The 13166-nt window shown below is 48.7% G+C and overlaps 5 protein-coding genes across 5 annotated transcripts; 3 read left to right on the top strand and 2 right to left on the bottom strand.

The window, feature by feature from the left end:
* Positions 1-374: 374 nt before the first annotated feature.
* BGZ61DRAFT_484498 (P-loop containing nucleoside triphosphate hydrolase protein) lies at positions 375-1555 on the top strand (the record flags this gene model as incomplete). Its single annotated transcript, XM_046249615.1, has 3 exons — positions 375-465; positions 527-1060; positions 1131-1555. The coding sequence occupies 3 exons, from the start codon at positions 375-377 to the stop codon at positions 1553-1555; spliced, it is 1050 nt and encodes a 349-aa protein (XP_046097331.1).
* Positions 1556-4053: 2498 nt separating this feature from the next.
* BGZ61DRAFT_593118 (uncharacterized protein) lies at positions 4054-5645 on the top strand. Its single transcript, XM_046256772.1, has 6 exons — positions 4054-4536; positions 4599-4670; positions 4749-4774; positions 4857-5089; positions 5184-5272; positions 5478-5645. The coding sequence occupies exons 1-5, from the start codon at positions 4201-4203 to the stop codon at positions 5267-5269; spliced, it is 753 nt and encodes a 250-aa protein (XP_046097330.1). The 5' UTR covers positions 4054-4200; the 3' UTR covers positions 5270-5272; positions 5478-5645.
* An 894-nt stretch (positions 5646-6539) lies between these two features.
* BGZ61DRAFT_509945 (putative monooxygenase) lies at positions 6540-7857 on the top strand (the record flags this gene model as incomplete). The annotated part of the gene is made up of 1 exon (XM_046252035.1): positions 6540-7857. The coding sequence occupies one exon, from the start codon at positions 6540-6542 to the stop codon at positions 7791-7793; it is 1254 nt and encodes a 417-aa protein (XP_046097329.1). The 3' UTR covers positions 7794-7857.
* Positions 7858-8262: 405 nt separating this feature from the next.
* On the bottom strand, positions 8263-9182 carry BGZ61DRAFT_462239 (glutathione S-transferase). The gene has a single exon (XM_046247263.1). It carries the CDS (start codon positions 9021-9023, stop codon positions 8355-8357), a length of 669 nt encoding a protein of 222 aa, XP_046097328.1. The 5' UTR covers positions 9024-9182; the 3' UTR covers positions 8263-8354.
* A 2502-nt stretch (positions 9183-11684) lies between these two features.
* BGZ61DRAFT_462238 (ThuA-like domain-containing protein) lies at positions 11685-12642 on the bottom strand. The gene has a single exon (XM_046247262.1). The coding sequence runs from the start codon at positions 12586-12588 to the stop codon at positions 11845-11847; it is 744 nt and encodes a 247-aa protein (XP_046097327.1). The 5' UTR covers positions 12589-12642; the 3' UTR covers positions 11685-11844.
* Between the last annotated feature and the right edge of the window lie 524 nt (positions 12643-13166).

Raw genomic sequence — 13166 nt, 5'->3', positions numbered from 1 at the left:
AAGAATTGTAAGCAGGTCTACAATCAGTAAAGTCTAGACCATTCAGACCAACTGAAGTCACTAGGGAACGTTTCTACGGAGGCCTTTGGGCCACGACCAGCTCTAGGCCACCTACTCGCATTCGCCAGTTTCTTCCACGCAAACATTGATCAAAACCTGGATGCATCATACCTTTGGGGCTCGTTGGCTTGTTTGCTACGGGTTAGTCATTCGCTAGTCCGAGTTTGTTCCCCCATACTGATATTCGAGATGGTTCGTGCTTTGTCTAGCTCGTATCCGAGAATCTGAACGCATTGGAGCAAGTTCCTCGCATGATCAAATCACTTGCTCTCAAAGTCGAGGCTTTGAATTACTATTGTACAAGAAACCCCGCCATGACCAGTTCTACCAAAGAAGTCTGTTTCGAAGTGCAGTTTCAATTCGTAGAATTTTTCACAACCTCTATCAAGGCGATACGCACAGCAGGTGAGACAATGTCCTTCAGAGCAGGTAATCTTGTAGGCAGACGACTGATACTCGTGAACAGAATCAAAGGAGCGAGGAGTGGTGGCTACCAACGGCAGTTCGGGAGCACCGCAGATCATTAAGCGGTCCTACGAAGAAGCATCAGTGGAACTCGGCGAGGCTCTTTCACGGCTGAATAAACTCGATGCTGTTGGAACGACCAACGACGGTCCAACAGCCAACATGGTCATCCGGTCGAAGCCCAAACGGCGCTGTATACTGATGCCACCAGCAAAGACTAGCCGGCTTTTTGGCCGACTTGACATCTTTGTGCAGCTTGAAGAGCTTCTCACTGCAGATGCAGGAGAATTCTCACTCCAGTCCGTCGCTTTGCATGGTCTTGGGGGCGTGGGTAAGAGCAGCATAGCATCATTGTACGCCGGGAAGAAGTACTGCCAGCAGACTTACGATGTGGTGTTGTGGGTACACAGCGAGAAGGACGCTTGCTTGAGGCAAAGCTTTACCGACATTGCCCTGCGATTAAAGCTGCCAGGAGCACAAACGCAGGCTCATGAAGAGAATTGCATCCTCGTCCATGACTGGTTCCAGAGTACAGGTATGTTACCACTTCTGCGGAGTATTGACATGGAGTAATATTTAACCAAACATATTATCCCCTGGCGCAGACTGTAAATGGCTTGTTGTATACGACAACGTCGAGTCGGCTGATACTCTTGCCCCATACTGGCCACGGGCTACGAACCAGGGTAGAGCCATCATTACAACGCGGAACCACTCGCTAGCATTCGACCCAGCGCAATCGGGTCTTGAAATCACTTCATGGGATGCAGATACTGGAGCGGAATTCCTGCTCTTCCTATTGAAGAATAGCATTGGGCGAGATCTAAACTCGGAGAGCATTTCGGCCCGCACGCTGTCAGAACAGCTGAGTGGGCATGCCCTAGCCCTATCGCAGATGGCTGGTCTGATACATGACGGCGAATTGTCCATCAAAGAGTTCACAACGATGTTCATCAAGAACTCTCAATCAGCCCATACCGTGGATGGATTATCAGAGCTTGGCAGTTCGCGTTTGAGTCACTTGACGTGAACAGCTCTTCTCTCCTTGGGATAATCTCTTTTCTACAGCCAGATCACATACCGCCAGGGATCTTTAGGCCTGGTGATAAACTTGACTTGCCATTATGGGCTTCAGTGTCGCTGACATCCAGCAGAGTACAGCGAATATAGCTTGCAACACATGCTTCTTCTCGTCATCATCCGGCGTGCATTTGACACCCCTTCGACTCATTGGCTCTTTTGCTGTTTTCAACATATTCTGGTAAATTCTATCAATGCTTGGATCCGGGTCTTTCGAAGTGTTACAAGCATTGATTACGAGCAAGCACCAATCCCATACGTGAATTGAGTCGGAGGGTTGTTCCTGATCCAAAAGCTTCCATATGAATGCAAAGCGAGGATCTAGCAGTTCTTGGAAGTAGGCTTCCACATGCTGGAAGAAGTCGAGTAAACCGTCCCATTCTGTCAAATGGGCTGGTGATAATCCGAAAAGAGAGTGAAGGGCTCTGTGGCGTAGATTCATGTGAGCTGTGGTCAACTGATTGAGAAAAGACTCTGGTTAGAATAGTAGAGACGTTGAGCTGGCAGTACTAGGCTTTAATAATTACCGAGCTGTTCAGTTCATGTTTGGTCTTCTTGTTTGTCAACGACACCAAGGCCGAGCGGTTCTTAGACGAGCTAGCACGGCGCCATCGCCACCATGAACGCTTTGGGTGTGTTGGGCTGCCTTGGTCGTCCACCTGCTGTTCCAAGTCAGGGGCAGTTGGGGACTCCTCCAACATGGCAGAAGATTCAAATATCCAGTGACTGCCGGAAAATATGTGTGTTTAATTTACAAAGCTAGACAGTAAGGCACGCAACCTAGAAGCTAAGGTTAAGTCTTCAGGCAGGAGATTTCCATGTCCTTGATGCCCATCTGACGCCATTCGCGCCCCTGTCCCACTCTGTTTAAAGATGACTTTCGTGACTTCAAGGTACAACGAGGACCTCTACCTTGCACAGCCATTCATGGCGCTCCTGATATTGCTAGCAGAGCGGCATACAGGGCTTGTGGTGACGAGGAGCGTCCCAATAGGCCGGCAGCCTTTAGGTACAGCCTCAACAGGCTGGCTGAACGGGCTCGACCGTCAGATTCAAGATCAGGCTGCGCAGATTATGATGTAGCTTTGTGTAGCTTGCAGTATCTCTTGCCCGACGATTTCCTAACCAACCAAACCCCTATCAGGTACATACCGAAGGCACCCAGGTACTACCGCGAAATCCGGTCGCTTACGAGGAGCGCTCAGCTGTAACATCACCAGCCATGATCGCGGCGGGGTGCAGAAAAATGGTCGCAAATACACTGTTTTTTGGGCATCCGACACGCTATGTACTTTAGGTATGAATGCATCCATCCGGCTGTCATCAGCTTGTCCCGTTCCTTCCTGCACACACCCCTTGACACCGCAGCAACCTCAATCACTGGGCCGTTGCCCCTGGAACCTGAGTTAGCCCTACAGATCGTGTAAATCTATCAACTGGCTCGTTCGGCTCATGCTGTAACTTACCTTGACGATTGGCTTTTCTTTCGCGGCTGAAAGATCCACCTCCCTCTTTCCCACAGCACTTGTCCCCTGATTGCCACTGCTGTCGTCGTCATTGTTCTCGAGGAGTAGTGTGCCATCCCGCACATCAACACGGCTCATCAGCTTCAGTTCCGCATACCACCGCTTCCATGGCTGCTCGAGATTCGCATTACGTTGCTGGGCTTCTGAAGGCATCTTATGCGTTGCGGGATGAATAGGATCTGGCTGGTCTACTAATGACGCTCGTTGGAGTGCAGGCTCTCGAGAAATGGCATGCAATCCATCACAGGGATGGTCCGAGTTGGTCAGACTTTATAAACACACGCAGCATAAGCGCTGATCCCTTCATGTGGACGTCGGGGAAGCGGCCAACACCGAAATCGGCGGGGATTGCGCTTGAGGATCAACTCTACTGTACACCCTTTGAGCCAAAAAGTGGCCCAAGGCCGCATTCGTGGCGTACGGCTGCCTATCACACGCATGGTAGAAGGCGTGATGGATGCCTGCTCTTCTATGTACTACGTATCCTAGTCTTGTGACCAAGTGCTCACCGAAGCAGGCCGTTGTTCAACCTCAGGATCCTTAGCCGTACTACGGGGGCCACTTTTGAGGCCCCTTAGTATACCAAATCAGCCAGGCGCGTGATATTTTCTTCATCACATCATTGACACGTCAGAGCAGTAGTTACATCGCATAAGCCATCGATTTGTTGTCGCTTGTCGCACACATGGCATTCGTCGCCGGAAAGTGACGTGTAACGCAACGGAGGCTGCGCATTCCGAAACTGCGCATTTCCGGTCAAGTGATGTTTGAGACTACCCGAGGCGAAGCGAGAAAATGAAGATGAGGCCCTGCGAACAGATAGTACACTCCAATTAGGGAATTCGATGACGTATGAATGAGACATTGAGCAAAATACTTGCTGACCGCCCAGAGCGAAGCACAGAATCATCTCGCGCACCTTGTGAACCATCAAGACGCATCGTAAGACATGAATCAATAACAATGGTCTTCTACTTTGGCTTTGTCTGTTTCCTGCACACACCAGCCATCTTGACCATACATTGGCCCCCGAACACGTCCGGTGTATGTTGTCCTATTGACATAAGCAATGCAGACCTCAATACACTACATTGCTAGGACCCCGAACTTGGAGACAGAGAAGGCCTTCGTCACGGACTTTCCGGTGGACCATGTAGAAGGCGCTGTCCGACAGAATACCGTGCCCGATCATCGTCAGGTATTCGTGGCCGCGGTTGATGACCCAGCCAAGTACAAGCTTGACGTGCACGGCTTCTGTTTTATACGTGGCTATCAGACTCATCTTGATCCTGAGAAGGCCTGCAAGGACAAAGCTTCGGTGGAGGAGGCCTACTGGTATGAGATTGAGGCCATTCTACATGAGAGGTTTCCACAGTACTCGAGGGTTGAATGCTTTGATATGACAGTAAGTGATTTTGAACCCTAATCTTTGTTAACTTCCGACACTTGGTTGAATTATCGCCCCAGGTAAGAAAGCGCGATCCCGACTTCCCGGAAGTCGTGAGGGTCTATCGCGATGAGCATGAGCAGCCGTCACCGGTAGTCCATTGCGATTGGTCTAAGGACGGATCTCTTGAGGTTCTTCAGTGGTGCTTTCCTGGTAACGACAGCTACTAGGAAGGAAAGAGGTTCGACATGCTCAAGTACGTAACCCTGATCTCGCATTCTCCTATATTCTGGAAGCCCCTCCTATCACACAAACGCTGATTCTGCTCGCGCTTCTAGTGTATGGCGCCCCCTAAGGCAGCCGACCGACGACTGGCCACTCGCTGTTTGCGACTATACCACTGTCGACACAGAGAATGATATCCTGCTCGAAGATGCGATACGCCGGGATCGTGTCGAGGAAATCAGCTCCTTGCACTACAACAAAGACCATAAGTGGTACTACATGAAAGACCAAGGAGTTGATGATTTGCTGGTCTTCCGCAACGCCGACTCGCATGGAGAAAAAGCACGTAAGTGGAAAGAAAGACATCCATCTGAGACTATCTTTCAGGAGTCTAATATATCTGTGAAATATCACTACTAACTTTCCAATACGATATATAGGTGCTTTTCACACTGCTGTACTTAATCCTCTATCTCAAGGCCCTCCGAGGGAAAGTGTAGAAGTTCGCCTGGTAGCTATTTACTAATATGTATGTATATTTAAATTTATTCATTAAGTCTTTTATTTATTTTCCTCTTCAGAAGTAAATCTAACATAGTTTCTCTTTTAAAAAGAATTACTGTTTCAATTGTAACTTCATATAAATTATAGCTAAGTGTCCAGTCATTAGCATCATTTCCTTGCAAAAGGTTGCACTTACTTGACCTCATCTTAACCTAACCGTTCGTTCGCAGATATCATGTCACATTTCGGGGTCATCCTAAAATGTATAATAACCTGATTTCCGGTCTTCCTAGACAACGCAACTTTCCTTTCCGTCTCAGACCACATAGCCGGCCCTATGACCACGATCCGACCCTGGTGGCGGTGACGGACTGTCGCCTCCGGCAGCAGTCGTCTTCATCACGTATAAAAGACGGGCTGTAAGCCGGTGCTTTAGCTAGAAATAAACAGCTTTCATTATCATCATCGTGATCCTATCCATTTAGTGACACATCATATTCGACCAGAACCCCATCTCATCACCTGCAGCCTCGCTAGTACCTATGCTCCGTAGGGGTTGTTCAATGACGACCCAATAGAGATCGAGGGGAAGTTAAGCACCCAAGAATAATTAGCAAAGTCTTTGCTGTGGCGGCGCAGGGCATGGCTGCTAGCACTTATGAGAGAAAGGCTGAACTTTGGTCGGCGCCCATGCTTCGTAGGGGCTGTTCAGTGACCGGTTGGGTACCCAATAGGGAGCGCAAAAGGGATTCATAGGCCTCGATGCGAACGCGTCATGAGCCAGAAGCTTGTAACCACTAAATTACCAGTGGCGACGCCGTATGCCAGGCAGCAGAGTTGAGGCGCTTGCTAATTTAACTAGGTGTGGTATTCCGAAGCTGCTGTTGCACTAGATGCAATCGCTTACGCGTCACATGAAGCTTCGGCTGGTAAGACGGGGACATATTAAATGATATTGCCGTGCGCTAGTAACAGGTCTCGCACTATACTGAGCGGCATCACCGGGACCGAGGCGATTCGGAGAGCCGGAATGACCCACTCTAGTCCCGCTTCGGCGCCGACAAAACTCATCTTGGCCGATTCCAGGTTGCAACCATGTCGGAATTGGGAGATGAGACGCGTTTGAACAACGCGCGTATTCTGCTAGCGTAACCTCGTCTCTAACAAGTCAAATGTAGCGGTCACGAGCTGAAGATGGATATAAAGCAGGATAGCTCCAAGCCAAGTCAAGAGCGCCACGCCATGACTCCACGACAACCGTTTTACCCAGCATAATCCGTCATCCATTCATCATGGCGGCAGAAAGCGCTCACTTCCTGGAGGGCAAAAAAATCATCATCGCAGGCTCTGGCATTGCAGGACTATCCTTTGTCGTCGCCTTGCGCAAGCAATGGAACCCCGCGTTCAAACCGCCCGACATTGTCATCTACGACCGAGACAATCGCGAAGTCACTCAAAAAAGGGAGGGCTATTCCCTGTCGCTCAACGGCACGGACAAGGACAGTGGCCTCGTGGCTATCCGCCATCTCGGTCTTCTAGATGAGATCCTCAAGCATGCCGTCACTGGGCCCGATAGCGTCAAATCCTTTCGGATGTGGGACAAGGATTGGAACTCGCTGATGGAACTGAGCTTCAAGCCGTACGATGGACTACCCACAGCCGGCATTCGCATCGCCCGCAGAGACCTCCGCAATATTTTGACCAAGGTGGGCGAGAGCGACAATAACATCACCTGGGGGACCATCTGCACCTCGGCCGAGGTTCTGGAAAATGGTCGAATCCGTGTTCATCTATCTCGGAGCGACAACCCCAGCAAAAATGAAACTGAAGAGTGTGATATGTTGATTGCAGCCGACGGAGCCAACAGCAAAATCCGAGCCGTCTTCCGGCCAGATGATACTCTCATCTACCGTGGAGCGATGCAAATGGGCGGTGTGGCCAAGTTTCCACATGGTCTCCCGAAACCCATTGACGAGAGCTGGGGAATTGCCGTCTCTGGCCAAGGGGTAGCTTGCTTCATGTCGCCTGTTGACAAGACAAGCGCTGTGTGGGGATTGAGTCGCAATGAGGAACAGCCTCGGCCCGTATTTAACAGTGGCTCGCCAGATGAAGCTGGAACTTTGATGGCTGAGGCTCGACAGATAGGCCACATGCTCCAAGGACCATTCCCAGCCATGCTTGCCGCTACGGAACCGAGCTCAGCTTTTGTCCTCCCGACACGAGACAAGATGCCTTTTACTCATGAGACGATGCCCAAGGGTGTTGTTCTCATCGGCGACAGCAACCACGCAGTCAGTCCGTTTGCAGGAAACGGCGCAAACCTCGCACTGAAGGACGGCTGGGATCTCGCGGCGCAGTTGTGTGAGAGCAAGACGTTGGAGGCGGCTGTCGCTGCATACGACAAGCTCGCGTTTCCCCGCGCGGTAAAGACGGTCGAGTCGTCGCATCGGAGAATTGCCGTGGCTCATTCTAGCGGTCTCAAGTTCGGGCTTCTTCGGGTTGCGTTTGGCGTTGGAAGTTGGCTCATGTGGCTCACTGGGAGGTAGATCGTCGATTACATGGAATCATGAATAACGCCAGTTGCCAAGTGGGATGAATATTGGTTCTCTGGCGTTGTAGTTAAGCACGCCACCCTAGAAATGATGAAATAAACCACAACATTGCCAACGATTTAGTGCAATAACAGATATTCTTAATAGAGACTTCAATATTGACTCATTAGAAAGAGGAGGCAATGGTTTAAGATCTTCTCATTTCGACTTCGGGTGTCATTACAAAGATGCTATTCTATTAGTCAGTCCCCTTTACTCTTTTTCTCTCCTCATTACAGCCAGGACTTCTTATCGGAAATCCTAGCTGCTAAGCGGACTGCTGTGAGAGCTTAATTCCATTACTGCTGTTATTTCCAAAAAAAAAAAAAAAAAAAAAAAAAAAAAGGCTAAATAACAAACATTATGACTAGACATATTTATGTTACAAAATGAAAGTATTTGATATTAAAACTTATGAAGCCTCGTTGGAATTCACGTATCTTTCTTCTAGTAAGGTGTATTTACAAAATAATGGCTCACTACAATTAAGTGTAGACATCTTATGCTGTAATCATATCACAAATAGAGAAACTCAAGGTTCTCCGCCTTGATTGCCTTACTGATCCCTTCTTCAGACTCCAAGCGACAGACAAGCCTAACATAATTTGGGTAGTCAGCCTCCATGTCAAATCCGAGCTCTTTACCCCAACGGGAGAATATGTAGAGGTAAAAGTCCGCAACTGTCAATGCATCTCCGACTGCAAAATCCCTATCCTTGAGTCGCGTGTCAATCCTCGTGAAGCATTTCCCGACAAGATCCTCGCCCTTCCCTTGGACAAGTTCGACGGCGGCCGGGTCGTCTGTGAACCGACGAGGGCGAACCATCATACCGAAGCCAGCTCCGTGCAACGTGCCAGAGAGCCAATTGAGCCATTCAGCTACTCTCGCACGGCCTATGCCCTCATCATTCGTGAATAGATTTGCTTCAGGTACAAGAGATGAGATGTAGTTGACGATGGCTACCCCTTCCGTAATGATCTCTCCATCGACATCTAAAGCGGGGACGCTTCCCCAGTGATGGATTTTTAAATAATCAGCGTGGGAGATGGTTCCATCCACGGATTCGATTCCCTCGGGCCCGAATTTCATGGGTACGATGGTGTGTGGGATGCCAAAGTGGAGGAGAACGGCGTGAGGCACAAAGGCGCACGAGCCGTTGGCTAGGTAGAGTGTCAAGTTCGGCATTGATGATAGTCGAGGAAGTTCTTGAATGATAAATCAAGAAAAGGTTAAAGATGTGGGGGTCTCGCTCAGTATACTCAAATAAGATAAATGATTAAGAGAAGTACTTATAGTGACATATGTACTCATTGCGGTGAGCTGGACGTGATACGGAATATTATTGATTTCAAAGCGCGGTTGAATCCTCCCGATTAAGTGGAGTTTACAAACGTGACTCGTTCCATCTGAACACCTGTCATCTTCTGCGCTGACCGGAGAGGTAACCATTCCGAAGGCTGTGCTGAAATTTCCCCACTACCCAACTAGCCACTGACCAAACTGTGCTTGAGAGTATCAAGGGAGGTGCAATCGATTACAGGGTTAATACGCCAGAGCAATATGTTGAAGCTCTGCCATTTTATCGGAGGACCGGCAGTGAAGACAGGCACCCTGATTTAATCCAGATTATCTTTCACGCTGCTTTGGAGGATATTCCAAAAGAGCTCCGAAACCTCTAAGGGAACCATCGCTACCTGTTTTTAATTTCGGTTACTTCTTGTTCAAAGTACCAGACGTGGGATTGCGAGAGCGTGAGGGCTTCTGATCAGGAAAAGGCCCGAATAATGTAGACTGGGCTCAATACATATCCTAATTCATCTTCTTTGGTGCTACGCCTTCATGTTGGTGTTGTTTGTAGCTGATAACCATCATGCGCCACGACCAGGGCCGGATGCGCATCCCGGTAATCTATGACCATGCGCGTCCCTCCAGGCAAGCCGACATCACAGACTAGCGTGCAGATGCCCACGTTATGGTCAAATGTATGGTTGTATTGCCAGTGGGCGAGAGCTGGTGGCTTGGGGTGCCCGATGTCCACCAGGGTTTGAAGCCTTATCCGATCAAGGCTCTGACGAGATGCAAGAGATCCTTCTCAAAACCGTGGCCTCTTGGCATATGGCTGACCTCGATAAGGGGTCCATTCAAATTGCAGTTGAAACGTCATCTTGTTGATGAACAAGGCGGGCTGCAGCTACTACCGGCATTTTCTGTCTGTTAAAGATTTAGGAATGGAAATCTTAAGGAGTAGACGTCACGTTAAGAGATAGTTGATGCGTAGCAGCCTTGCGACTGGGTTTCGAGGCATTCTGAGGGGGGTGGGTTGAACGGTTGAACGAGTTGAAAGGTGGCCGAACAGGGAGACTGAGCTTATATAATCATTGTGCTTGGCGTCTTCGAGAACTTTGTCAATCGGTTATATTACTAGTAGCAGAGGGCTCAGGGAGTCTCTACTGGTGAGTAGGTATATCTTGTCAACGGGGATGAATAACCAACCTACTCCGCTGGTCAAGATGCCATACTAGGCGGATAGGGCTGAGTTCAGAGTAATGGATGAGTATTTTGATCCATGGGAGCATCAAAATCAGCTCAAAATGAGTTGTCGCCAATATGACAGTCTTGAAGTTAAAAATGCGCATTTTCATGTCACAACGCCTGCTGGAGAAGGCCAGGTGCTAATTTACCCGCCTTATCTAGCGTCCTGAGACTCCAAACGACTCAGGTTTACATAGTGCAGTTGAAGAGCTATTCATAAGTTAGCGATACTTATTTCCAAATGATCCAAGACCAAGAGAATATAAAATCAATTGTCAGACAATGTTAGATGTACAGGTCTTCAGGGATATAGTAAACCTCAGATCGGCAAAATATTATTCAATCATGGTTGAGAATTGTACGAAAGAGAAATGATTGGAGACTTACGAAGTTTCTGTCATTTTCGTATCGATTCTTGCTAGAAATAGATTGGTCATTGTCGGGCTTTGTTGATTATAAGAGTGCATTGAACCAAGCTTCCTACAGCCCTCCTACTTCTTGAAATCCAGTGGTTTTATTTGTCACCTCGCTCTCGCGGACCGTTCAAAGGCAGCGCCAAAACGAGTCATATTCGATCTACTTTGGCTCATTATGAGTCATGGCAATACAGATTTAATATTTCCCGGGTCGTTATGGGGACGCCGGGCCTTGTCCCTGAACCCGCTGATACGTGCGCCATCTTGCGTGCTTTTGCTTGTCCAAGGGCTTTAACACCGAAAGGTGCAGGGCTTTTTTGCCAGGAATTAGCCGCGTGAAATCAGAGGCTTAGGACGTATTCGTGTTCCTAAGTTCCCACGCAAGACACGGACGTTAGCGTGGATGAGTTGCAACGTATACAGTTTGAGTCAGAATGACTCATAACGCAGACTTCCCAAACGGGTAATTGAAGACATTCTCGATTCTCAGAAAGAAGTCTGATATGTAACAGGGCCGAGAGAAATTTGTCAAACAGCCCCATTGGCCTTATATTCTCAATTCTTCGTCAACATACTCAAGACGGGTTCGTGGAGTAAAATTTTATAATATGGATAAATTCCCGACTTATTTTGTACCAGTGCTCTCCAGCGACAAAACCCGGTAACACGCAGCCACCCTGTCCCATCTTGGATAATCGCAACTTCCATATTCCCCGGGGACGATCTGATCTCCACAGGCGATGGTATAGAATGGTAATGGCAGTCCAGGAGAATTTCAGTACTTATAACCAAGACGTCGGCCAGGCATGACCCATGGTCACGCAGGTGTAAAATTCATCGGCACTTGACATTGGGACGCAAGCTATAGGGTAACCCCTCGTCCATTAAACATTCACGCATCGAGATAATGTACTATACATAGCTTGTCAGAATTCTCTGCTACATCTCTGACGTAAATAGACCCTGCCTCGTTAAAAAGATTGGCGAAACAGGAGCCACTACAGTGACAGGGGAGAAGCCTCCATCCAATCACCAATGCCAATGACGACGTTCAAAGATCATGTATCTTGTTGTGCTGCCCAAATTATCCCTCGGTGTAAAGTTTCCATAAACCACTTATCCCGGTATGCTTCATCGAAGTGCCCTAGAGCAGTATAAAAGCTTCGGCCTCTACACAAGTTTTGACACCATGCGAGCGGATAGTCATTCAGCACATCCTCTCTGTACGAAAATTTGTTGACAGAAAGAAGGATCGTTCGCGTGTCTTTGATTCGGGGGTGCGACTTGAAAGTGTACAACTCATCGTACCAGGGAAAAGACACCTGCGACTCAGCTCTCAGAGCATGTGGACAAGGCGGTGGGAGTTCTGGTGCCGAGTCTTTCACGGGTAGATAGCCGGAATCCATGATATAGTGATTCTGGGCCTCAATGGTGATCCTTCCCCATTGCGGCTCGGGGTGCCCATTGAAAACCTCACCAAGAATCCCACTGTATTGTTCATCGGTAGCCATCCCCGACGTCGCAGCGTGAACACCAACTACACCACCGCCATTCTCAGCATACGTCCTCAGAGACTGGACCTCCAGTGAAGTGAGATATCCTCCAGTGTTGTGTCCCAGTACGACGACATCATAGCGTGAACAGTTAAGAAGATGTTCGGAGTCTTCCGTGGCGTAGACGGCGAAAGGCAGGGATTGCAGCGCTGAGATGAGTGCCGGGATACAGTCGTGTCGGAAACCGCGGGATTTGGTGAGGAGGAGGACTTTAATGCGTGGAGAAGCGGTACTTGTTGTATCAGGCATATTGACAAGCCCGCCTTTTCCGGCATGTAGTGCGCTGTATGCTCAATAAGAAAGGTAAGATTAAGAGGAGAGAGTGTGAGAGAAATCGATCCAGTTTTGTTCCACACCACTGGCAATTACTGGGTTTCCTTGCCCGGAGTACGTAAGCGCCGGAAATACCCCGATATCCGGTCTGAAGATGTCACATATATCGGGATATCGGATTCCGGATGTATCATACTATTGAAGCTTTCTTCTTTCATCATAGGCGTCCATCGCCACCTGCTTCGTCATCGGCCTCGTCACCGATCTCATGATAGTCCTAGCTTTTCCTTAATTTTTCCTATAGCTAGCTGAAGCCAAAGACTCCGGACCATCCGGAGCCTCTCGGCCGTCCGAGGTCATCCGAGGTTATCTTCATCTATAAGACTGACCTAGCAGACCTCAATTAGATAGGAAGAATAGCAAGAGCTTCTCACACATATGATCCTATCCATCTGCTAGATGCAACAGAAGATTGACTTGGCGATCTGCATAAGCTCGTTAGTTTCTGACTGGTACACCGTATTTATGTGCTGATTCTTACATCGAAGCCAAGA

The sequence above is a fragment of the Ilyonectria robusta genome, assembly GCF_021365365.1.
Source record: "Ilyonectria robusta strain PMI_751 chromosome Unknown BGZ61scaffold_30, whole genome shotgun sequence".
In the NCBI taxonomy this organism is placed as follows: domain Eukaryota; kingdom Fungi; phylum Ascomycota; class Sordariomycetes; order Hypocreales; family Nectriaceae; genus Ilyonectria; species Ilyonectria robusta.
Note: the sequence above shows the minus strand (reverse complement) of the source record. Positions and strands in the feature narration are given on the sequence as shown.